We start from the raw sequence: 24198 nt of genomic DNA, 5'->3' as shown, positions 1-24198 counted from the left end.
CTTCGGTATAATTTAAAGGATGCAACAAAAACAGATTATAATAATAAGTACTGAATCAAACCGTGAGATATACATATTGATATAAATTGCATCCCCGGTCCCTGATATTCTATTAATAGTCTAGACCCCTGCGCTGATCGATAAAGCCTTTCTAGCGTTCCTAGGGACGGCTGCTGCATATTGCACTCACTCTTTGTGGGACTCCGAAACGAACGGACGTCATTGATTTAAGTGTAATATTTAACTCTAAAATTAATTTTATCATTTGATTTTAATAAAAATTTGTAATATTAACATTTTATATTCATTTTAGATTTTGAATCTGACGGTTTTTTTCGAAAAATGGCGAAAACAGTGAATTATGGTGATATGAATTTCGCTTTAAAGAATGGAATCAACATGCCGGCTGTGGGATGTGAGTGTTTATTAAAAATATCTTTTGTTTTAATTATGTCAAAATTGAATATAAATATGTTCATATTTTTGCAGTGGGTACATACCGGCTCAACACTCAGGAGCTCATGTTCCAGACAATAGATTACGCTTTGGCGTCAGGCTACCGTCTCTTTGGTAAATTCCCAAACGTGTTTTTCAATAAAATCTGTTTGACTGTTAAAATAATCGTCTCAAATTTTATTTTTTAAAGATACTGCCCCAGATTACGGGAATGAAAAGTTTATGCGAGACGCATTTAAGCAACTGCTTCCAAAGTATGGCTTGACGCGAAAAGAACTATTCATCACTTCAAAGTTGTGTAAGAATACTTCTTTATGTTTATTATGATTAGTTTATTGAACAAATGATTAAAACAATGTATTATTTGCAGCGGTGCATTCAAAGGGAGGTAAATTCATATCCAAAGCCTTTGAGAGATCTTTGGAGAATTTAGGGCTCGATTATATCGACATGTACCTCGTCCACTTCCCTGGCCCTCCGAACTCCGATTCGAGGAGCACCAAAAATGAAACGTTACGCGCGGAGTCTTGGATGGCAATCACCAAGCTTTACGATGAGTCTAAGGTGAACGCAATTGGCGTGTCGAACTTTACACTGAGGCATTTAATGCAACTTACGGAGATCATGGCTATCGGCCCGATGGTCAACCAGGTCAGTAGATAATATTACTTTAAAAATAACTTCATAACATAACATTCTAATTTATTTATATATCTTTTTAAGATTGAATGGCATCCATACTACTATCAACTGGAGATGTTGCAATACTGCTGTGACCATAATATCCGCCTGCAGGGATATTACTCCTTTGGCGGCCTGTCGCATGGCCACAAGGCATTGATGGAAGACCCTGTCGTGAAAAAAATTGCTCACATTTACCAGTCTACAACAGCTCAAGTTTTACTCGTATGGGCTCTACAACGCGGAATAGCCGTCATTCCGAAATCTACAAACCTCTGCCACATGCAGCAAAACAAGAATCTGAATTTTAGACTCGCCGAGAAAGATCTCAATGCCCTCGATGCTCTCAGCATCAATAATCGTAAATATGGCTGGGACCCGACTGGGATCGCCTGAATGGCAAAGCTGTATCCTGATATTTTCTTTGAAATATCGGGGATACTGATCTCGATTAAAAGTGTCATTAACTTTCCTCCGTGGTTTATGTTCAGGGTACCACATCGCCCGACAGTGATACCCATGTTTTAATTATAAGTGTTTAATGGATGCTTAATGTTTTTTGTTAATGAAATTTTGTTGCGGATTTGAAAATTTTGAGATTGCTATGTAACTGTCTATTATATCGAAGTAAGTTGAATATCTTATTGTGCTTAATGTTTAGCATCGATGTGTCAATGTATAGGATTAAGTGGTCAATTGGGTTGTCTTACTTCTCGGTTAACTCGTTTCACTGACTGAAACTGTTTAAAAAATTATTTACACCAACTCTTGTTTATTTATATCAAAATGTATTTTCTCTATTCCGCCTACTAAAACATTTCTCATGTGATACTATGGATTTTAAAAACTTATTCTTAGATAAACTTAATTTTAAAAATTCGACCAAACCTTGGAAATACCTATTACATTACTGCTATATTTTTTTATAATCTTTACAGCTATTCTATACCGAATAATATTGTAAATTTTTTTATAATGCTTCTTATATTATATTGAATTTGTCGAATTTATTGAAGATAGAAATAATTTTTCTCTATTTGTTTTGATAAGTTACAATATTTCTTTTTTAATCTGTATTTGTAAGACTAAATATAATAAATGTTGTGTGACAACTATTAATGTACTTGTATTTAACCAATATGTGTTAGCTTTAAGAAAATTATAATCAATTTTAGCGTTTTCTCGTTCAGGGTAAAGAGAAACTTCAATTATAGGAATTTAATTCTATTGATGTATACGCTCCTCAAACTTGTTTCAATAAAATGTATCTACGTGTTGTCATTTGAGAATTATTTCACACCCAAGCCATTAACATCCATTAACATCTATTCCATTAATAACATTAACATCTTTCAAATATGCAATATGCCTCTAAAAATGCACTGCGAATTGTTTATACGCATTGCCGCTTGTGCGATTTTTGTAAAAAGCATATGATTGTTTAAACATTTAATAAAATATTAGCGATATTAAACCAAAATATCTTTTGCTTAGAAGAATGCGATTATGAAATTATATTAATAGCTTGTCGCCAGCGGCTTTGTCTATAATTCGATGAATTCCCAATTCCTAGTAACCCAATATCTAGTTTCTAGGGGGGGTAGAATTTCGCAAAATTATCTTATAGCTGGTCTTGACTGCGTATTCGTATTCCTTGCTTCAATATTTTAGGCTTGTCAATTCTATACTAGCCAACAATAAAATAATAGATTTTATATACCTACTGCTCCTATTTATATAATAATATTGAGAATTATTACAATTTGTTTATTTTGTTGTTGTAAATCGGAACTAAGTAAATGTATCCGAATGCCTTCAATTAAATCAGTTTTGTTTTCTTAATTCAGTCATATAATGTAGAAATAATTAAAATTAAATTGCACGCGTCTGCTGCGATAGTCTGTATGATTTTAAGAGGCTTCTAATCTTAAATTGTCATGTATAAACACAGTTTTAATTTTCGCACTCTTTTCAACAACGATTGATTTTTTTCAGAATTTAAAATAATGTTATTTAAAATAATTGTAAATTAATTACATACTAACTTCTGCAAGCGGAGTTATGACCAGACTGGAAGTTTCGGTCATTGTAGTGAATACATTAAATAAGCATTAAAAAGGAAATAGTTAATGGCAACCCTTAGAAACATTATGTTTATCTGCATATAATATTCCCTCAGATACAGCCAATGATTTTGGTATTTATTTTAGAGATTTGTTATAGCCTAATATATCAATTATGTATATAGCAAGAAGGATCACAATCCCCCTTGTTTCTTTACAAACCTTAAATACATTCCTCATTTTTAAATACGAAAACTATACTAATCCAAACCCTAATTCTGATTTCTGTTAATATACTGATGCTATGCAAGAAATACTCAATGAATTATTTATGCCTTGGTCACCAAAATTTTATTTCTTTGATAAATAAGAATTCCAGTACCTTATTGAAATTTTGTACTATGATATCGACGTTATCGTATTAGAATATATCAAGAGTTGCGGTGGGTAGGCTTTACTAAAACACAGCAGCAAACCTCATTGTAATTATCTGAATATAATAGCATTTATACACATTTGAGGCGTTAATGATCTTATCTTGTAAATCTATGAATGTATTTACATAATAGTTGAGTAACCTCTATAGGTTTTTATGTAGACTACAAAATTAAAATTCAACTTCTATAAAATATATTCACATGATAATACAATAATACAATAATTTGTAAAAGGATATTGAATTTCTTACTAATTAACTACATTACCTTCTAGTGGTGTAAAAGTATATAAAAGCATTTTGAGTTGCAAACAAAATGTGAGAAATTACAATTGAAAATGTGTTTGTTACTAAAATTACAAAAATATACTAATTAAATTTACCATATTACATACATTTTTATATACATTATACGTCGGGGTAAGGAGCTGCAGGGTAAGAATTTACTTCTCGAATTACCAACAGACTCGATCACTTTTTTTGATTATGTTCTCTACGCAATGCAAGCTAATAAAACTAAATAAATATAAAAAGTGATCCAATCGGTAATTCGATCAGTATATTCTTACTCTATTCCCGATCTTGCCTCAGCGCACCCTAACATAATTACCATTAAATAACAAAATAACTAATGGCTAGAAACGGTAATTCTAACTTACAATGTATTGAGCTGTACAGTAGGACTCTCTATGAACACGGATCCTAAACTCGTGCTCACATACTGGGCGATGGCGAACACGAGCTTTTCTTCTTTTAGAGATTTTATTAACATTAACTTCTGAAATGTATCCAATGTCTCGTCCCATGCTATTTTTGGAGGCGTTTTGTCCGTTCTGTTTATGTGAATTTCCTACGAATTATTTAGTTAACAAAGTTAGTTCGTTAGTTAATTGTACTGTCTGCAAAACCGCAATATTTAATTATTTATCATACCAAAGCAAATGTGCCTAGTTTAATGGGAATATTTCGGAGACAGTCCGCAGCGAGCCCTGTGAAGCTAGGGTCGGAGTCTTCTAGAGAGTTGACTGCTAGCCACATCTGTTCTGTCAGCGATTCTATTGGAGGTTTCTTAGGTGGTACCTGTTTGTAAAACATACAAAGTAATAGTAAATCTTAATTATAAAAATAAAAGGGGATAAAGTTTATTAAATATGCGTTTACATTTTATATTAATTTGTTATATGACAATATATCATTTCATAGCATTTTAAAAGTAATTTTGCGTGAAACAGAACTTTAAATTGTTATTTGTCACTTGGAACAATAGTCGCTATACACCTAGTATCGGCACTCAAGCCTGCGACTTAGGTTACGGGATCGAATCACGAGTCCGAGTCAAGAAAAGTAAGTACGTTCTTTCTGAATCACGAAATTCTCATTCTTCAGCCTTAAGTACACAGTGCTACCTTTAAATAAACTTAAGCCATTGGTCCTGGGCCTAACTTATATCAATAAAGATTAGAGAGTATTGCATAGTGCAGGTGTATATCCATAACGAATGTTGTGCAGTTGGCTAGGTTCGGTTAAGAATCGTCACTGTGTTCGAAATCAGAAGAATCAAATCAATCTAAATGTCCTGATCCATACCACTTTAGTTCCAGCCGGTCCTCTCAACACGAAGTTCCACTGTTGCTGCGTGATGCGCCCGTCGTGCAAGTATATCGCCACATTCAGTAGGAAGCTGAACACTAGCTTGTGTCTCTCAAACAGACCCCGCGAAACGTTGCGGTATACGGACAAGGTTATCTCGCGGTACAAGATCTCTAGGCGCTCTTCCAGGATGTCACATTTTTCGCTCTTCTCGATAACTAGGTTAAATACCTGTGTGAATAATAATATGAATCAATTAAAATTATCCTCACGATGGGTAAGACTTCGGTAACCATTAAATGGTATATTCCGTCCTCTGCTTATTATTATTAATAAAAAAAACGATTAGTCTCGCATGGAATTATATAACAATTTAACGAAGAAGCGTTATATTTTATTAGAGATTCTAAAATCGTACAATAATTATTTTATTCATAATTTTACGTGCTATGCCTTATGGTACCAGCATATTAGAATATAATTACACCGCTTTGACTCGTAAGTTTCGTCTTAGGAAAGAATATCTATCAAGACCATCTATAAAAGGAACCCAAGGAGGGTAAGGTAGTATATAAGAGTCTACCAACCCAATAAAACAATTCGTCGACTCCCAAATATACGAGAAAAGGGATAGACGATAATGGTAATAAAATAAAATCATACAAACCTGATTGAAGTATTTCAACGAGAACTGGTACATAGGATCGATGTCTGCGAGCTGAGCCACGGCGAAGTATAGTACGGCGCCTCGAGTGGCCACTGTGCGGTACTTCTCACGAGCAGCCGATATTCTGATCTCCGTTGCTTCAGTTTCTTCAAGTCGAGCATTTATTATTTCTGATGTTTCCTGTTTCAAAAGCGAAGTCATTTTAATATTATACACCTTCATAAATAAGAGACAAGTGAGATCTAACACCTTTATTTTGATTTAAACTGTAATCTGATTATTACGCACTAATTATAATGTTCTACGATAGTGTGGTATCGAGTTACACCTTAGTTCAAATTTTTAAATCAAAACTTATTAAATAGTGTTTGCAATATTATAATCATTCAGCAGTAGACTAAGTCTATCTATAAAAATTATAATATTTACAGACTTGACACGTTTCTTGTATATTTGAAAAGCTTTAATAACATTTTAGGAAAATATCCTATGGTATAATAATACTTTGGGATAATGCAGCCGTTATCATTATGATCTTTGACCATTAGTGGTGCTATTACGGTTATAGCATAGCAACTGTTGCTATCAAATATTTATTGCAGATTGATATCAAATCAAATAAAATAAATATAAATCAGTATTATGGACCTTTGCAGTAGCATAATACTCCATAATTTATCGACTGCAACATTTATCAATCCGCAATAAATATTTGATAGCAACACTTGCTATACTATAACCTTAATAGCACCACAGATCTTTCTGAGAAAGCTATTCGCGTTACCTATAGTCAAATAAGGTAACACATAATGCATGGGAGTCTTATGTTCTATATCGATGGTCTACTTTTATACCAAAATCAATCAATTCTTTCGTTTGTCAGCTTTGTCAAGAATTCATCGGCTACAATACCTTGCTCTCATTAAGTGTTTCAATCAACTCTTCATCATCTAGGATATTGCCCGATGACGCGTATAGAAGACGTAGTATTTTATCCTCGATCTCCAATAATGTCGCCTTATCAGTGTTTATGCGAACGATCAATTCTGATCTCTGCAGCTCCAGATCTGGTCTTTCCAGACGCACCACGTCCCTGATTCAGACAAAAATTATCGGTTGAGAAATTTATAACAAAAATGTTTCAGTCTGTATTTCATACCAGAAAAATCTGAGTCTGAATGAATATTAACGATATTTATTGGGGGTTCAAGCTGGAACAAAAGTCACGATCTTCACGGACATTTAATAGCCGTTGCTTTACTTTTACTTTATAAATTAGCTGTTATACGTATACATAGTTGAATCTACTCTCTCTTATCTCCACCAAAACATTTTTCTCAATCGCTACACTGCAAGTGCAATGTTATCTGCTAGAGTGTTAAACAGATTGCTACGTACAGAGTAGCTAAACACGCAAACTAACTTAAATCACCAATAGATTCATAGTCAATTGGAAATGTGCTTTACTACATTTTGCACCAATTCTATCTACCAATTTTTAATACTGGGTTCCGGGTTGGTTGAACTAGCTATATTCAACTATTGTTTAAAAATTAAAATAATAGCCCGTAATTTCTCACTTCTATATAACAGTCATATTTAACATACGCAAGTAGCTGATCCTCAAGTCCAGATAGAGTTACGGTGAAGTTGACCAGTGTAACTTGTATGCAGATCTCTGGCAAGTAATGAGGATTTGCCAGCTTAGTTGTTAGATACAAACGGAAGTTCGTGTCGTACTCTATGTCGCTGTCACCGAGGTGGATTAAGAGACGACCTGCCTAAGAAAACAAAATAAAAAACGAAAATAACAAAACAAAGAATATGTTCTTCTAGCTACAAATTTATAATTTAGTATATATTATTAATAGGGCAACGAGGCGGTTAATTCATAATCACTCATGTAAGAGAGTTCCTATGTTTAATTCTTAGTTCAGACCAATGAAATATTGGAGTTTTTCTTAAGAAATTCTCAATTTTGGAAATATTACCCATACACGTAGAGCTGTGAGACTATATTTTTCAGTCGTTTGCCATCGGACTATACGGTGAGGTAAGTGAATGAGTTGGCATACATACATTTACACTATTATTTTCATATACGTAAGAGCTAGCAGCGTATATACAAGTAAACGCAGCAACAATTTTTAGAACTTGATCCATATAAGAAGTACTATCGGCTAGTATTAAATACTGATCCTAATGAGCCCCGCCTATCAAGAATTGATTCTACTTAAATCTATGTCTGTTTTCATGACAATTGCTACCAGATATTTATTATTTCGGCACAAGACAAACTCACTCAACTATTTGTACAAAAACAATATAAATTGTATCAAAAGCATACATAGACAATTAGACAATCATTATCTATATTAATATTATAAATGCGAAAGTAACACTGTCTGTTTGTCTGTTACTCTTTCACGGCCTCACCACTGAACTGAATTAGATGAAACGAGCTCGGATGAACTCTAAAGAAGGACTTAGACTACTTTTATGCCTTAGATCTTACGATCAAATTAAAATGCGAGCGAAGCTGCGGTCAACAACTAGTATTTAATAATTGTATACCTGAAGGAACGTTTGCTTCAATAGTACAGGTGAGAGGGTCGCTTCAAGCGTTTCGCCCAGATCCTCAATGAGCATGGGCCAGCCTAATCTGATACAGTTCTCTAGGATACGAAGATAGGCTGGATCATTTAGTTTTGTTATTTGTATACCGTTATCACGCTCCATATTTTTCACCCACCGGTTAGCCTGTACATAGGAAAATAGAATGTAGCACACAATCGCGAGCGTAAGCATTTAGTATTTACACGCTTGTACAAACGTACTAACAAGCGTTTTTTTATAATCTAGGAAGATTATGAGCACATTTTTCGGCTTTACGAAATTCTTCAAATCTTTTCCAACCAATTGTTTGTAATTTACTACTAAAAAATAGTAAAATTATTTTACTGCTAGATATATTACCGTACCTGCTCTTGTGGATCAATTGTAAGTGGCCATCTTCCTGCACGAGTTACCAGAATTCCATTTTCAGTGGAGATAGCATCGCGTGGCAAGCCTTGTGCGTTCCATGTACGCACCGTGTATGAGTCCGCCATTACAGTTATCAAACTGAAGTTATAGCGATTTAGTATATCAACGATAAAGAAATAAAAAGAAAATACTTTAAGCCAACAAAAATGTGCAGAAATTACGTAATTTAGATTATTTATGTGACCTTCTAGAAATGGTTATTGCTAATATCTGCTTAAGCTAGAAACAAATAAAAGATAACATAGGCGTGAATTACTCGAAGCTTGACGAGGAAGGTATCTCCAGTTCCTGGCAATGTAGCACCCATTTATTTTCGAGTTCACGGCGGTAATGCGACGGGAAGGCGCCGAAGTAAGCGATACAACCCGAAGCTATTATGACATCACCTGTTGTACATTTCAGTCTGAATGTTGCTGCCTGGAATTTAATCATTCAATCATCATTAGATTTATGAGATGCAATAAATCGATTTCAAGATTTTCAATTTTGTATAGCATTACTAATCAGTAGAAAATTATCTACCACAGCAAACTTATTTTTTTACTAAACTTATAAGCCATGGATATCCCAATGCAACTAATGCGGAACCAAGGTGTCCACTATTTGCACAGGATAATTCATGTGAACTAGTTCTAGAACTCAGGAATGTAAAATATATTTTTGCAGACAAGTAAAATTATTTATTATTGAGTGGGCAGTACATAATTATCCGAGCTCGCTGAGTAAAGAACGTCATGTGGAAACAAATTACCTTAACACCGTCTTCCCAGCGCGTTTTCTCATCAGCGAGGGCCTGTGTGAGTTTGCCAGCGCGTAACAATCGAGCTGCCGCTAAGTCTACGTCCGCTTGGAGTTTCAAACGCTCCTCTTCTACAACCTATTATGAAGATGAAGTAAAGAAGAGTGTAATTCATCATTATTCGCTTTTCCTATGACATATATCCCATCAAGTCGATTAGTAGTTGGCGCATTGTAACTGATAACTCTGCAAGGGAAAAGCTTTGGCATACTTTTACGATCTACTGCTTTCCTGGAAGCCCTTACTTTAACGATGAATTGGTTTCATTCCACCACGTGGTGTTTCTAAAGCGCTTTTGGTTATTATGGATTAGCTTCATATATAATTTTCCCTTACACCGGGAAGTGGTGGTGATTCCTTGGCCTGCAAAAGCGGCGGATATACCCTATCGAAAATCTATGGGGTTTGATGGTGCAGAGGTGGATAAATAATAACGATAGAACCAAAGCAGCTGTCGTAGAACATTGCCGAAGTATCTGGTAGGGCTTCAGAAGAACCGATATATACTCTCGCCTTGTTGGATCAATGCGACAGCGACTACAAGCTCTGATTGATACGAATGGCGGATATACTAGTTTTTAATAAAATAAATTAGATTTGTTGTTTGTACATATCCTATCAGTGTGCAAAATTTTTACCAAATCCGTTTAGTAAATTTTACGTGAAAGAGTAACAAACATCCATCCATACCTCAGAGAAATCAGCCAGGTCCATACACACAAACTTTCGCGCTTTTAATATTATTAGGAAGTAGGATTACTACTATGCACTCTCTTTTATGAGAGAGACAAGACTAATGTCCTAATCTCCGATGTTACACGAGCATTCACGAAGGGCTATGAGGTTTCGTGAAAAGTTGGTAATTATCATAGCGATTGACGGCTTCTTATTATTATTACAGCTTTTAAACGCTATTATACTCTTTGCTAGATGCGACTTATAATGACATCGCGACGCAATACGTCATACTCAATCGGTAAAGCAGGTTATCGCTCATACTGAGCACACGAACATAGATCTTAAGGTGACGAACCTTTTCTTACCCCGACTGTACATGTACACTAGTAGATTTTTACACCAAGTACCTTTAATATTTATAAAGTGCTGTTTCCCCAATTTGTAATAAGAAATACTAAAGATGGATGATATGATTATTACCTTCAACTCGTCCATCATTTTAGCTAGCTGCGCTTCGATAGCCTCTACTTCTTTTTGTTTCGCTCGCAGTACCGCCATCACACTTTTCAATATGGCCGCAGCTTCTTTATGCCTGAAAAGAGAAAAAAAAGAAATCAATAATATAGTTTGAGTATTCAAAATGTACACATGAATATTTTTCAACTTAATACTTCAATATTTTCGGCTCCACAACTCTGAAGACTTTTGCATACATATCAATTGCTTGCACCCACAAAACCATAGAACGACATACCTGTAATAATAACATAAAAACATTTTAATATTCTATGTAAGTAAAGCCGAGATGGTTTAAATGCGTACATCTTAACTAATGATTGCGGGTTCGAATCCAGGCGAGCACCACGAGCAATTTTAATTTGTGTTTATTATTCATCTCATGAAGGAAAACATCGTGAAACCTATATGTGTCTAATTTCAACTTAATTCTGAATTCTGTTACCCTCTTTGGGAATAGTGAAGAATAGCTTATCCGACAAGCTCCAAACCTACTTCTCTGGGAGAGGAGGTATTAGCCCAACAATGGGATTAATAGGGTTACTTTACTTTACTTTTATGTGGGTAATATTATAGATCCAGTATCTAAAAATTGTTCAGTAATTATTCAATATTATCTTAAAGATAACGAGCCACTCATCTGTAATTTAACCCCAAATATCAATACAATAAATTGCTGTTTCGGTTTTAAGGGCACTGGACCAAAGCTATCAAAGGTAGATGGGAAATCATATTTAAGAATCAAGATTACCAAATTAAATTTGGTAATCTTGGTTAAACGTGGATTAAATTAATTTTTAAAGTGGAAATACATAATAAAATTAATTTTATCAAGAAACAGCAACACCAATAATAGATCACGTAGGCATTGTAGTCGACAACAAAATGTTTTATCTATTCCTAGTAGGTTTTTGTCAAACTGTTCTACATGTGTAATGTAACCTTACTTTTCGAAATAAGGAAGTAATAATAAAAATTATTACACTCAAAGTAACCAGCATATTCTATAATAATTAAATATACTTATTTTAAACAACTCATCCTTACCTTGGAAACTTTGACTACGGTATCGGGATTAAAGTCCTTGTGTGTCAGATATACTTTTATTTTCTTGAGCATTGTTTCAGGAATGTGATCTTTATCGTATTCTTCTAAGTTTCGTATGAAGTTTACATCAGCTAGTAACTTTTTCGTCGAATCCCAATCTGGTCTAAATTGTTTATTAACATATATTATATCTATGATTTTAGTAAAATTAATATATAGTAATCTTTTAATATAATATTTAACTCTCTCTGAATTGCAACCGAATATATGGAAATATTAATATATTTCTTATTGTTAATGAAAAAATATTTTTTAGTGGTTTTCAAATAATAATGTATCCGTATGTACGTATATATATATATATATATATATATATATATATATATATATATATATATATATATATATGAATAAGCGATGAATTTCCACTTACTTGCCCCCAAGAAGTATGCACACAGGTTCCATAACGAAGCGCACTAGGGGCGGTGGTTTCTGGAAAGCCTTTAATTCGTTGATGTCTGCCTTATTAAGGGCTTTGAGTGCGTTCTGTGCGGCCTCCATCGCAGGCATAGCCAAAGCCAAATCAGCTTTCGCTTCATCCGCTATTTGTTTTACTTCCTCCGCTTTAATCTGCATTGACACCGTGATTTTTGTTAAATTATAAGACCCAAAGATGTATATTTTTTTTTAATTTAAATACTGTATGATTTAATTTATAAGTGACATTTTCACAAGTTATAAATACAAAATAGGTTACCGTGACTTGTATTTTTGTTACTTAAAGTGTACGTGTGACGGAGCACCGCGTAACACAATTCGCCACTCGAGTAACGAATACTCGTAATCTTTGAACCCGTAAGGACTGCGTGCGGCACGCTATATTTATTTGCCATTTTGTTTTATATTGCTAAATAAAAATAAAAATAGTGTAGACGACAGAAGGAAACTAGAAACAGCAATACTTAGCATTGTTGTGTTTCTGTTATAGGGAGAGATAATACACCCAGTATTATTATATACTATATAATTTTCAAGGTTGGCGGCGCATTAGCGATGTAAAGTATTGTATCAATATTTCTTATAGTACGTATGTCTACGGTAAATGGCGATACTAACCATAGAATGGCCAGTTTGTAGCACCGCCTACCTACTTTATACATAAAAATATGCTTTCATTTAGAAGTGTGAGTCACTAGAGACGTTCGTAGAGATTTAATCGTATGTAGACTATATGATAATCAACAGTAGTAATATCTATTATATGTATATGTAAGAATTGCTGGCCAACCTTTGCTTCTGCTTCATCCTTCATGACAGCCTGCTTCACCTCATCAGCTGCTTTCTGTTCGACTTTAAGACGAGCTACAAGCGCCATGCCCTGTAATTATGAACGTATTTATAGGATAAAATGGTTTGTTTTGTTTCATATGGTAACCAGCTATAGTTAACGTATTGTGATAAGTCACGTAGTAACTGCTGGTCGCTGGGTATAATTATAGAAAATATAATATCGAATATAGAATCTTATTATAAGCTATGTTCGCGTTTAAGTATATACTTTTGCGTCATAATATTGCTACAGTCATACCTCCTCAGCTTTTTTTGCAAGAACAGGTTCCATTTCGCGCACTTGTTGTTCCATCACACCGACTACCTCATACGTTTCGTATAGTTTCTGCAATTCATAAAAATATTCAGGTTATACTTTAAGTGTCATGTTATCGTTAAAAAAAATGTAATCAACACCACCAAATTAAAAAAAAAGTAGATTTCGCTTCTTTTAAATATTTATATGCATCTATATAGCAAAGTAATATGTATCTTACTATAGTCACATATTTAAGTGTACCTGAAGTCCACAAGAGATACGATCTCTTCCTCTTATAATTTCTTGTTGTTTCTTGTCTAGTAGCGAGAGATAGAGCTTCAACAAGTCGAGGTAGCTGCTTGGTGTAGTGTAGAAGTGCCGTCGCATCTCCTCGTATAGACGCTCCGTCATAACATCCACGTCCTTGAGATCAGTATGCGTTGAATAAGTAAAGTATAAAACAGTAGTAGTGGTGACTTGGTAATAGGGTTACGTGCAAGCCTGTGGATAGGTTTCCACTTCCTAGATATTCTACCGCCAAATAGCAATACTCAGTATTGCTATGTTCCGGTTTGAAGGGTTAGTGAGCCATTGTAACTACAGACACAAGGGACATAACATCTCAGTTCCTAAGGATTTAGCATTGGCGATGTAAGGTATGGTTAATTTTTCTTTTCTTACAGCGCTATTGTCTATGATCGGTGGTGGCCACTTACCATCAGATGGCATTAGATGGGATACAACATAAAAAAAATCGTTTGAACAGTCATGCCCCAATGCTAGGCAAAGGCTTCCTCCATTCTTCAGTCCTTTTTTCCCCGAATTTTAATTCATCACCCTTATTTAATTCCGGTTGTGGATACGGATTGAAAAATTGCCAAAAAGGTGATGAATAATAATCATAAATAAAAAAAGCAAACGTGAAGATAATAGATAGAATAGAATAGTAAAGAGATATGTTGTTTTGTTGTATTAAACAGATATTAATTTATACTGAAATATTTTATGTTGGTGTTGCTATGATTGAGATGATTGATGAAATTGTTTACAACTTTAGTTCTTGTAGTTACATAAATGATCAATCGCTATTTCAAATTAAGAATATAACCTGATGCATTGATACAGCGAGCATCGAAATCTTATCTACAATGTTTTCGTCTTCAAGCGGCTGCAAGCATTGTTTGGCGACAGACCGCAGCGCCTCTGGCGGCCACTTCGTGAACCAGTCGATCGTACAGCAATTTACTAAAGACGGAAACATGCGGCAGCGGCGTCTGAAAGATAATATTCAGTTACATGACATTATGAAATCACTAGATGATAGATGAAAGCACCCGTAAGCGATATTATTTTTTTAACGATCTATAATTGTGAATAGGTCGGTCAATCGGGTCTATCGTAGACCTGCACGATTATTAATATAGATATAATCATAACTCCCAGTAGTAACGAAATCAAACATGTAAGAAAATAAGTTTTGCAATACACACATAGTATGGTATTGTATTTCAAATGTTGGAAAAGAATAAATACTGATTTTCGTGCCGGTTCTTTTCGGTAGAACCTACATTCCAAACCGGTGGTAGATTTACTTTTAATATAGTTCTGTAAAATGTCGATTCAAAAGTGTTTGTGAAAGCCTACTTGAATAAAGTATATTTCCATTTTAATACTACATCAATATCAATAAATTTAAATCATTACTTGTATAATGAAACTTCATTACCTGAACGCTTCCCCTACAGGGCTCATGCAAATACAAAGGTGTAGTTTACTGCGGACTTTGTTGATGAAATAATAGTAGACGGCGTCTCGGTCACCCGGATTAATTCCAGCTTTGGCTGCGTCGTTACGACAACCCGACTGTACCTGCTCGTACGTATCGCCTTCGAAGAGGTTAGGTACCTCACCTAGAATTATATCACGACGATAAGTATTCAACTAAATAAATAAAGCTATAACCATTTAGAATATTTTTTGAGTACTAATTATATCAATCACTTAAGTTCATACTCAACATATGTATTAAAGCTATTGGTTAGTCCATACAAAACTTTGATATCGTTCCGGTGATATCGTATAAATGGGCAAGCGGATATAATTGCAAAATGGCGCCAATCGTCATCAGAAAAGATTAAGTCATTTAAAAGAAAAGCGAATCAAATATGATAAATTGACCTGAGTTTAGCATGTTATTTATATCTTCGAGGAACTCCTCTTTAGTTATCTGCGTGTCGGTGAAGAGGAAGACTGTGTCCTCGCTGTTGACACCTGCGCGCATGTACATGTTGCGGAGGTCATCGTGGAACTCCGGTGTGTCGTAGTTGCGTTTCAACTCCATGCCCATGCATCTGTTATTATTCATGAACTTTATGAAAGATTACGTGCACGTTTACAAATATATAAAAGGTAGAACGAAAAATTATCGTCAGTCGATTTGACAGAGTAAATTTTCCAAGGACCTCAGACAGAAGACGTGTATACAGACATAGTGAATTCATTTCATAAGACGACTAACTTGCACTCATTGACATGTCCGGCGAGCGTGGCTACGGATCTTCTGCCGGAACCTCCCGGCCCCACCATGAGGCAGTGTCCTCTCTCGGCGCGAAACACGCGAGCCACTCGAACCACGTGCTCGATTGCGTCACGGAACAATACTAAATGCATCTCCGCACGGGCCGTAGAATTGTATTCTTCTAAGTATTCCTAATAAATAACAATATATCCGTATATTGATTGATATTGTATTAAGCGATGTTTCTTAAAAGTATATTCATTAATCAACTGTAATGCTTTTTTTCAACTTTTCAATAATAAGTTTGTACTATTGTGTACCTACTTATGACCTTGAGCATATATTTATAAACTAGCTGAACCCCACTATAAATTTGATTTATACATGGCTATTACATATAGTTTTCTTTGTTGGTGGAAGCTACCGTTCCTCTCCTTAGAACGATAGTGCAAAGTAATATAGCCTATAAGCGATATTAATTTGTATCCCGGGATGTCACTATATTTTACTTAAGTGGAAAACCGGCTTAAATGTAGATAAAATATATTTAAAATTCACCTTTAATACAACCGTCAATTTGTCAAGATCAGGTATTTCTTGATAAATCCTATTCTCTTTGGGCGTGGACGAATTCAAAAAATCTCCGAATAGAAGTATAGGCGGCTGTTCGATTATCGGGTCGTCTGGTATCTCGAGTATCGGTTGTTGGAAATTCTTCTGACAGACGGTACTCATGAGACGGTAGAAGTAGCTCTTATCTTCAATATTGATCAATCGGTCGTGGAAGACACGGAGGCATTCGTGATAGAATAATCTGAATTTGAAAATAAGTAAATGTATTGTAATCTCAGTTGCATGCTACATCGTACTAGCAAAGGCTGGATAGTAGCTGTATATGCTTTATCTTCTTCTTTAGTATATCAAATAATTCGTAATAGAAAGAGATAAATCGGTGTGTTATTGTTCACTTGTTAAACAGCGTTTGTTAGTTAGGCTTAATGATTTTTTTTTGTAATGACGGCGGTAGTGTATATGATAAGTGGGGCGGTACCTACCGAGATAGGCCAAAACCCAACCACCAAGTAAAATACAAAATTAAAAAATCACATGGGATTTGCATTAATCTAAGGCTTCTTTATGTTTACCTCCTGCAATTGGAATGAATTATCGAATACTTTGACAATTGTTAAGTTAATGTTGTTAGCATAGAAAAATATAAGTGCGTAGTGCATGGTATGTTTTCGGTGCGTTTGTGACGTATTACCGTAGCATCGCTTGGGGCGCTCTCATATATGCGGCATTGGCTTGCAACACTCCCTGCATAGATTTGGACAGATCTCGCAGGTTGAATACGTAATGCGATTTCGCTGGTGTTGGTAACAGTTCTGAACATATCTTAAGATACACTTCCACCGCTGCGTTTACTATGGAGTCGCCGAGTACGGATACTTCGGTGACGAAATCTTCCATGTGCCCGGACAGAATGGCCTATGAAATTAAGTTTTAGTAAAGTGATATAACATTAAAACAGAAAATACTACATACTCCGTTTGCAAATTTTAAAATATTTGATATAGAGAAGAATATTGTTCTATCTATATTATGGGCTATTATAATGTCTCCAATTTTGTTTTAAATATCCGTACCGATTTGCTTACCCCGACTGTATATTGATTGTGCTAGACACCATTGTGCAACTGCTAGCAACAAGATTACAAAGTTTCACTTCAATCAGATGAACATTGCGTAAGCGAATATTGATATAGATAACGTATAAAAACAATTACTTTTTGCTTAATTTAAATCATCAAGATTTTTGCCGAGACAGGTTAATACATACATATATATACAGGAGGAGACATACTAATATAAGGATGTTCAGGTAGTGGACGAGTTAGTAGTGTTTGAATATTAGATTTTGTGTACCTTAAATATGGTCTTCATAGCATCGGAATTAGGTGCAGATATATAAAACATAGCGAAATGCCTCACGAAGCGCCCAGTCAGAGGGTTACGGCCACCTCCGGGGGGTGCGCAGGCGCATGACAATACTACGTCTAATATCTCCTTCCAATATAGCTTATCGCGATCATATAAGCCACCGAAGTCTAAAAACTGCCTACAAAAGACAATGACAAATAAACAGCTGTATTAAAATATATCTAAGTAATATAAAACAAAGTCGCTTCCCGCCCTATGTACGCTTAGACCTTTTAAACTGCGTAACACATTTTAATGTAGTTTCATCAATAAATTGAGATTCAAGAGGAAGGTTGAAATGTAAAATATTTTCGAAGTAAACATTTCAATCTCCTTAACCAGAAAAAAATATGTTTTTCTTTATGATTGTTCTTTTTGTACAGAGACCCAGAGTATATTATTTATAGAAACCATCAATTGACTTATATAATACTAGTTCTCGCCCGTGGAGATGGTGGGAGTCGTCAGGAGATAGGCAAAAAAAGTGGGAAATTTTTTTATCAAATTCGGTTCCGTGGTTTGGCCGTGAAAGAGCAACAGACAGTTACTTTCGCGTTTATAATTTAAGAATAGACAAGTTTGTTACATAAAATTTCACGTTGAACAAAACTTACCGCAGCAATTCAATAGTGGGCTGAGCTCCATAAACGTCGAGACGAGGCATATTTACATCGTCAATAAATATAATAACTTTTTTACCCAGCGGTGCCCCAATAGCTTTCCTTGGTCTTTTATCTAAACGCAGCTCTATAACTTCCTGTAAAAAGAGATTTTATATGTTATAACACTTGATTGATTCAGAGACATTGGTTTTGTGTATTGTTTAATATTTTATGTAATCATATCATAGTATATCATAGATAAATGTTACAATATATGCAATTATAATTCACCGTCGAATATGATCATATTTTCATATTTCAATATTAAAATCTTTGTCAATTTTCAGTTAAGTGACTCACTCAAAAGTTTTCGTTTTAAAAGCATACAACTAACCTGCGTTCTTGGACTGCTAGTTTGTGCAGAAAAATTCAATATCATGGGAATGTATATACCAGATGTTGCCATCTTTTTAAGAATCTCAGCGGCTATGCATGTTTTTCCTACCCCTGCAACACAACACCCGTTTAAGAAGACATAAGACTTACGAATTCTGTCTCAGCAATTCACGATATATATAGTATAAATAATAATTTAACAAATATGAACTCCATGCTTTTTATAATCTATATATTCTAATACTATCCCTATCAATATCAATATATATTATTAATTTATTATATACACAGACAAAGTTCTAGAATCCTATACTATCAAATGTGTGAAGTTGGAAACATGCTATCTGCATTCACTCATCACGTTAAATTACCGGCGTGTGTTAACAAATTGTTTGCTGTCTTTATTCTCACTTTAGTCATCTCAATCCGACATCTTGTGACCACGAACATCATTCATAAACATGCATACATAATGCACGCCGATAGTTAAAGGTGGAGACGCGCCTTCGCATGTGAACTGATCTATATAAGTTTTCCTTCACATCTAATGTTTATATAATGCCTGATAGATATTTCTTTTCTGCTTGATTAGTTTTATCAGATCTTACCAGTATTTCCAGTGAACATAACTGGTTTTCCGGCAGACAGGAGCTTCTCAAAAAGATATCCGTAACGAACTGTATCTATAGTCGGTACTAAGGTCTCGAAGAACGGCTGATTGCTGTCGTACAAGAACTCCGGTATTATCTCCGCCCACACCTTAAGCTTGCGCTGTTTTGTGTCCATAAACATATCGAAGAAATTGAAGCCTTGAGGAAAACTGGAGGAAACGATGTTGACAAATAATTTAAGCCGTTTAATGACTGATTGGTTAATTGTAGACAAATTAAATTAACGTAAAAAGATCCAATACTTACTACTCAGACTCCTCGAATTCCTCGAATTGTCTTTTAATTACCTCTTCGAAACCCTTGCGGTTAGCCTCGAGGATGTTGCTACCGATACACCACACGTAGCAGAAGATGAAGCAATGCGCGATGTAGACTTTAACGGCGGATTTCTCTATAAATCTGTCTCCCGGCTCGGATAACAACGCTCCGAGGAGACAGCACAAAGCCATCACCTTGCTTATATCCACCTGTTAAATGTAATTGCGATGTTATATAGAATATATGTATATGTATTTGATGTTATACAGGATTTTTTGAAATAGAAGTTGATTGCCTCTTTAGTCTAGCACCTAGCTTAAATGGCCGTTGATCCAGAGGTTGGATTGACATCTCATCGGATTATGAGAATGAAGTGACCGATTTCGGACGCCGTGGTCTTTCAACTTCACATTCAAATTCACACTGTCCTTCAAAGGATCTCCATCATCATCAATGGACTACTTTTTATTTTTAAATTGGCAAATGTATTTACGGCTTACTATTATTAAAAAATTTAAAAGATAATGCAATTTGAAAGACAAACTAAAAAATATAACGAGTTTACTTAATTGCAAATGATTTTTAAAAAAAACGTGATTATTACCTGTTTAATTCCAACACTGCACTTCGTATTAACATGTGCAATTCCAACCTCAAGCATTTTAAAGAGTTCGTACAGGAAATCCTGATTTTCTTGACTAAGGAGGTTTTTCTCAATGACTCCTTCGAGCCACATACGCACATATGGCAAGTACCCGAGTTCATTCGGATCGATGTAAACCATACCACACCGAGATACAGTTGCAGGGGAAGCTTGTGCCAAATCTGCAACCTTTCGATGGAAAATAAATACTACCATATAATCTTCTCACACCATTTTTTAGATTAACATTACAGACACAAATTTGAATTTAGAGACCTTGATATATTTTATGGTATAATTTAAGTGAATTTAAATTCTTTAACAACAAAAAATTCTCATTATACACGTTTATGGTATATTTGTTTCAAATTTATATATTTCAACACCATTTGGTTGATCACAATGAAACTTGGTACATATATGATTTTTTTCCTGGAGGTTTTTCCACTTTTTGTAACTAACCGCTAAGTGACTCCCAAGCACAACAAATTCTATTCCATTCAGCTAACAAGATCGCATCGGATGTTTACAAGTAAACAAGCAAACTTGAAGGCATATTTTGAATGCCGGGCATTAGCTAGTATTCAATAACTCACCTCGAACACCATATGAACGTAGGGCGTCAGTTTGATACGCTCGGAGTTAGAAAGACAGAGCATCTTATTATCGTCTAGGACAGTATTCATGTTTTCAATCCAAACTGCATCGACGGGACCGTCGCATATCAACCATTGATGGTCTGGTTTCTCACACTAAGAAAAAATTAAATATTCATATTATGACACTGTTTTATGTTATTGGAAATATTTGTAAAGAAAGAGGTTTTGTTTTATTCGGCAATTAAATACTAAATTATTTGAAATGTGCGCGCGAAGCTTTCGCAAATCAGCTGCCTCGATTTCTCCAAAATATTAAGTCTCAAAATGGAGCAACATAACAAATTTATGACTTCAAAATGTCGTATATGATTTGAATTTCAATCAGGTTTCGTAAATTACACAATAACAAATTATGTATATTTGGTTATTTTAGATACTATATTCGCTATTTTTAAGATAAATTGTAAACATTATATAATGTAATATCCTTAAAAATAATCATTCAAATTACCTGCACTGCAGTTCTTAAAGATAAGGGAAGGATGCCGTCGTGCCATTCTAGAGTCTGCAAGTTCACTTCACCATACAATTCGCCAATGCTCAGACTTTTCGGATTCATAATATATTTATGTACTATTTGATACTGCGGACCGACCTCGCCATTTTCATACAACCGGCTGTAAGTGTCGGCTAGAACCTAGCGAGTAATGATAATTAAACCTGAATCTTTAATGTTTAATGTCATTTTTAATGTTACGTTTAAGTATTGTGAATCTTGACAATAAATAAAACTCTTTTCCACTATTACAATTTCCCAATAGCTGTTATGTTGACAAATAGCAGCCATATTTAAGGTGGTTGCAACTGTACTATTTTAAATTGTTACTAAAGCCTTTCCTATAAGTTCGGTTAAATGTAAAGCTAGGTGATTGGAAACGTGTAAGATTCCACTGAGAATACAACACTATTATAACTAACGTGTAAAACTATGGTTTTGCCTCCACCGGTGGGTCCAACGAGCATGACCCCCCAGCGAACTATCATCGTCTCGTGCAGTTGAATCACCTTACGGATTTGACATTCCATTATTTGCAATTTTCTCTCCAACAAAATAGTTTCTGTATAATGAACAAAATATTTCATATAGTTGCCGTGACATTATTAATACAATCTTTTGTAGTATCATAAATATTGCTTTCTTCTAAAATTTGTGCCATTTTGTCAAAATATGTATTATATCAAAATTAATAACTTAAACACAGATCTCACTCTCACAAATCAGACCATAATAAGACATTGACACATTGGTTAGCTTAGCTGGACAAGTAGTAGAGTAATCATATGTGATTTTATTGTTGGGCTAGCTAAGGTTAGCTAAAATTATTATAGCCAAAAAATCTGTCATATACGTATATAAAAAATATTTTTGTTATATTATCAAATAATCTATTAAATATGTGAATATTTATCATTTATAGTTCAGGTGAATGGAAGTAAGTCTAATGTCTAATGACCTTAGACTTCAACTTATATTGCCTAAATACTCATTTATTGATTATAAATACAATATACCATGATACAATTACTGAATTAAGTACATTAACAAGAATATCATTGATATTATTTTTACATTAAAAGCAAAATAAAGAAAGAAACATTACTTTTGATTTCTTACATAATACAATTAAATTTCTTACATAATACAGGTAAAAATTACATTAACTTACTGATAACTTCTACCATGATCCCGTAATCGCGTTCAGGTAAATCAACACCCGGGAAGAGATCTGAGAGAATACCCGCAAAGAGTATCGCATCCGCTGCCAAGAACTTTGGTAAATTACTGTCATTGAGTGCGCAGAGCAACGTCTTCTCTTCGTGTTGGTCTGGACTTGCACGTTTTAGTGCTCCAGCCATCACCTATAAAACGGCACATACTAAAAAGTTAATCTCACTCATATTTATAGCCTTAATTTTTTTTAAATATTCATCACCCCTATTTGAGGTACTCTGACCCCAAATTTCAACATTCTATAATGCTGTGTTCCTGTTTTATGATGACTGAACCAGAGTAAAAATATGTTAAGAGAAGCCGTTGTAGCAGAGGCAGAAGGGCAAATTAGTGACTCCTTTGATTCTCCCTTAATAGTTTCCAGTAAATTAATTTAAAACTATAAATAGTCTCAAATACGAACATGAAATTCTGAGAAGTAACCTATTATTACGGGATAACAAATCTAAATGGATTGTTATTGTACTTAAAGCGCTTAGAAATAAAGTACTAACCAGTACGCTTTTAACAGCTCTCATACCGAAGTCGTAGTGATCCTGTTTAGAGAGTTGTTCACTTGACAACTTGTACATCTGCACCATCTTCTTGGCAAGGCCCTTAGAAGACTCGAAACCCTCAGAGTATAATATAACTTCAGCGATCAAGGCTAAAAAAAATATTTATTTAAACATTCTAAAGTACAGTGTATTACTACTAGTCTAAAGTACTAGTACAGTGTAAATTAAATTATCAAAATAATTTAATATGTGTGTTGTCACCATAGTCTGGCACCATCATAGATATGGGTCGAAACAATGCCTTCAAGTTATCAGGTAACTCCGTCCGACCTGCGTAGCCGGGATTCATTGTGATGAAGGCGGCGCATGTTCGCACTAACTTGATCTCGCGACCCTCGAACATGAATCTGTAAATAAATTTCAAAAATATTTTAATTATAATTTAGAGTAAACAGTAGTTATTTATTTTTTGGTAAATTAAATTTTCATCAGAGTTTTGAGTAATGCGAAGTACCAACATTATTATTTTTGTTTATTCAACATTTTGTTGTTTTATTATAAAAAGTGCTATAAGACAATTTTACTGAGATGATAAAATATTAGATTAATAATGACACTTTCTTTTAATAATTATTGGGAAAGTGTTTATTTCTTAACATAATTGATGCAAATTTGT

The 24198-nt window shown here is 34.5% G+C and overlaps 2 protein-coding genes across 2 annotated transcripts in view; one reads left to right on the top strand and one right to left on the bottom strand.

The window, feature by feature from the left end:
* The window catches only part of Dhc16f (Dynein heavy chain at 16F), a 49649-nt gene that overhangs the window by 11859 nt on the left and 13592 nt on the right, over positions 1-24198 (bottom strand). The window contains exons 25-59 of the mRNA XM_064220423.1: positions 23784-23929; positions 23520-23671; positions 22961-23153; positions 22212-22351; positions 21745-21930; positions 21231-21386; positions 20596-20823; positions 19980-20200; positions 19671-19882; positions 19061-19173; positions 18679-18821; positions 18011-18203; positions 17349-17572; positions 16643-16898; positions 16085-16275; positions 15745-15917; positions 15293-15476; positions 14675-14840; positions 13828-13989; positions 13567-13653; positions 13267-13356; positions 12412-12608; positions 11979-12141; positions 11087-11169; positions 10896-11007; positions 9690-9815; positions 9195-9355; positions 8875-9016; positions 8468-8653; positions 7502-7674; positions 6806-6986; positions 5894-6073; positions 5224-5457; positions 4570-4716; positions 4296-4486 (exon numbers count right to left, since the gene is read on the bottom strand). Of these exons, the coding sequence (XP_064076493.1) occupies positions 4296-4486; positions 4570-4716; positions 5224-5457; positions 5894-6073; positions 6806-6986; positions 7502-7674; positions 8468-8653; positions 8875-9016; positions 9195-9355; positions 9690-9815; positions 10896-11007; positions 11087-11169; positions 11979-12141; positions 12412-12608; positions 13267-13356; positions 13567-13653; positions 13828-13989; positions 14675-14840; positions 15293-15476; positions 15745-15917; positions 16085-16275; positions 16643-16898; positions 17349-17572; positions 18011-18203; positions 18679-18821; positions 19061-19173; positions 19671-19882; positions 19980-20200; positions 20596-20823; positions 21231-21386; positions 21745-21930; positions 22212-22351; positions 22961-23153; positions 23520-23671; positions 23784-23929 (5892 nt within the window). The remainder of the gene's footprint in view (positions 1-4295; positions 4487-4569; positions 4717-5223; positions 5458-5893; positions 6074-6805; positions 6987-7501; positions 7675-8467; positions 8654-8874; positions 9017-9194; positions 9356-9689; positions 9816-10895; positions 11008-11086; positions 11170-11978; positions 12142-12411; positions 12609-13266; positions 13357-13566; positions 13654-13827; positions 13990-14674; positions 14841-15292; positions 15477-15744; positions 15918-16084; positions 16276-16642; positions 16899-17348; positions 17573-18010; positions 18204-18678; positions 18822-19060; positions 19174-19670; positions 19883-19979; positions 20201-20595; positions 20824-21230; positions 21387-21744; positions 21931-22211; positions 22352-22960; positions 23154-23519; positions 23672-23783; positions 23930-24198) is intronic.
* LOC113401849 (uncharacterized oxidoreductase YtbE-like) lies at positions 213-2418 on the top strand. The gene is made up of 6 exons (XM_064220422.1): positions 213-231; positions 314-415; positions 490-570; positions 647-754; positions 827-1107; positions 1180-2418. The coding sequence occupies exons 2-6, from the start codon at positions 343-345 to the stop codon at positions 1531-1533; spliced, it is 897 nt and encodes a 298-aa protein (XP_064076492.1). The 5' UTR covers positions 213-231; positions 314-342; the 3' UTR covers positions 1534-2418.

Source organism: Vanessa tameamea, chromosome Z, assembly GCF_037043105.1.
Source record: "Vanessa tameamea isolate UH-Manoa-2023 chromosome Z, ilVanTame1 primary haplotype, whole genome shotgun sequence".
Classification (NCBI taxonomy): Eukaryota; Metazoa; Arthropoda; class Insecta; order Lepidoptera; family Nymphalidae; genus Vanessa; species Vanessa tameamea.
This window is presented reverse-complemented; position numbering and strand designations above follow the sequence as displayed.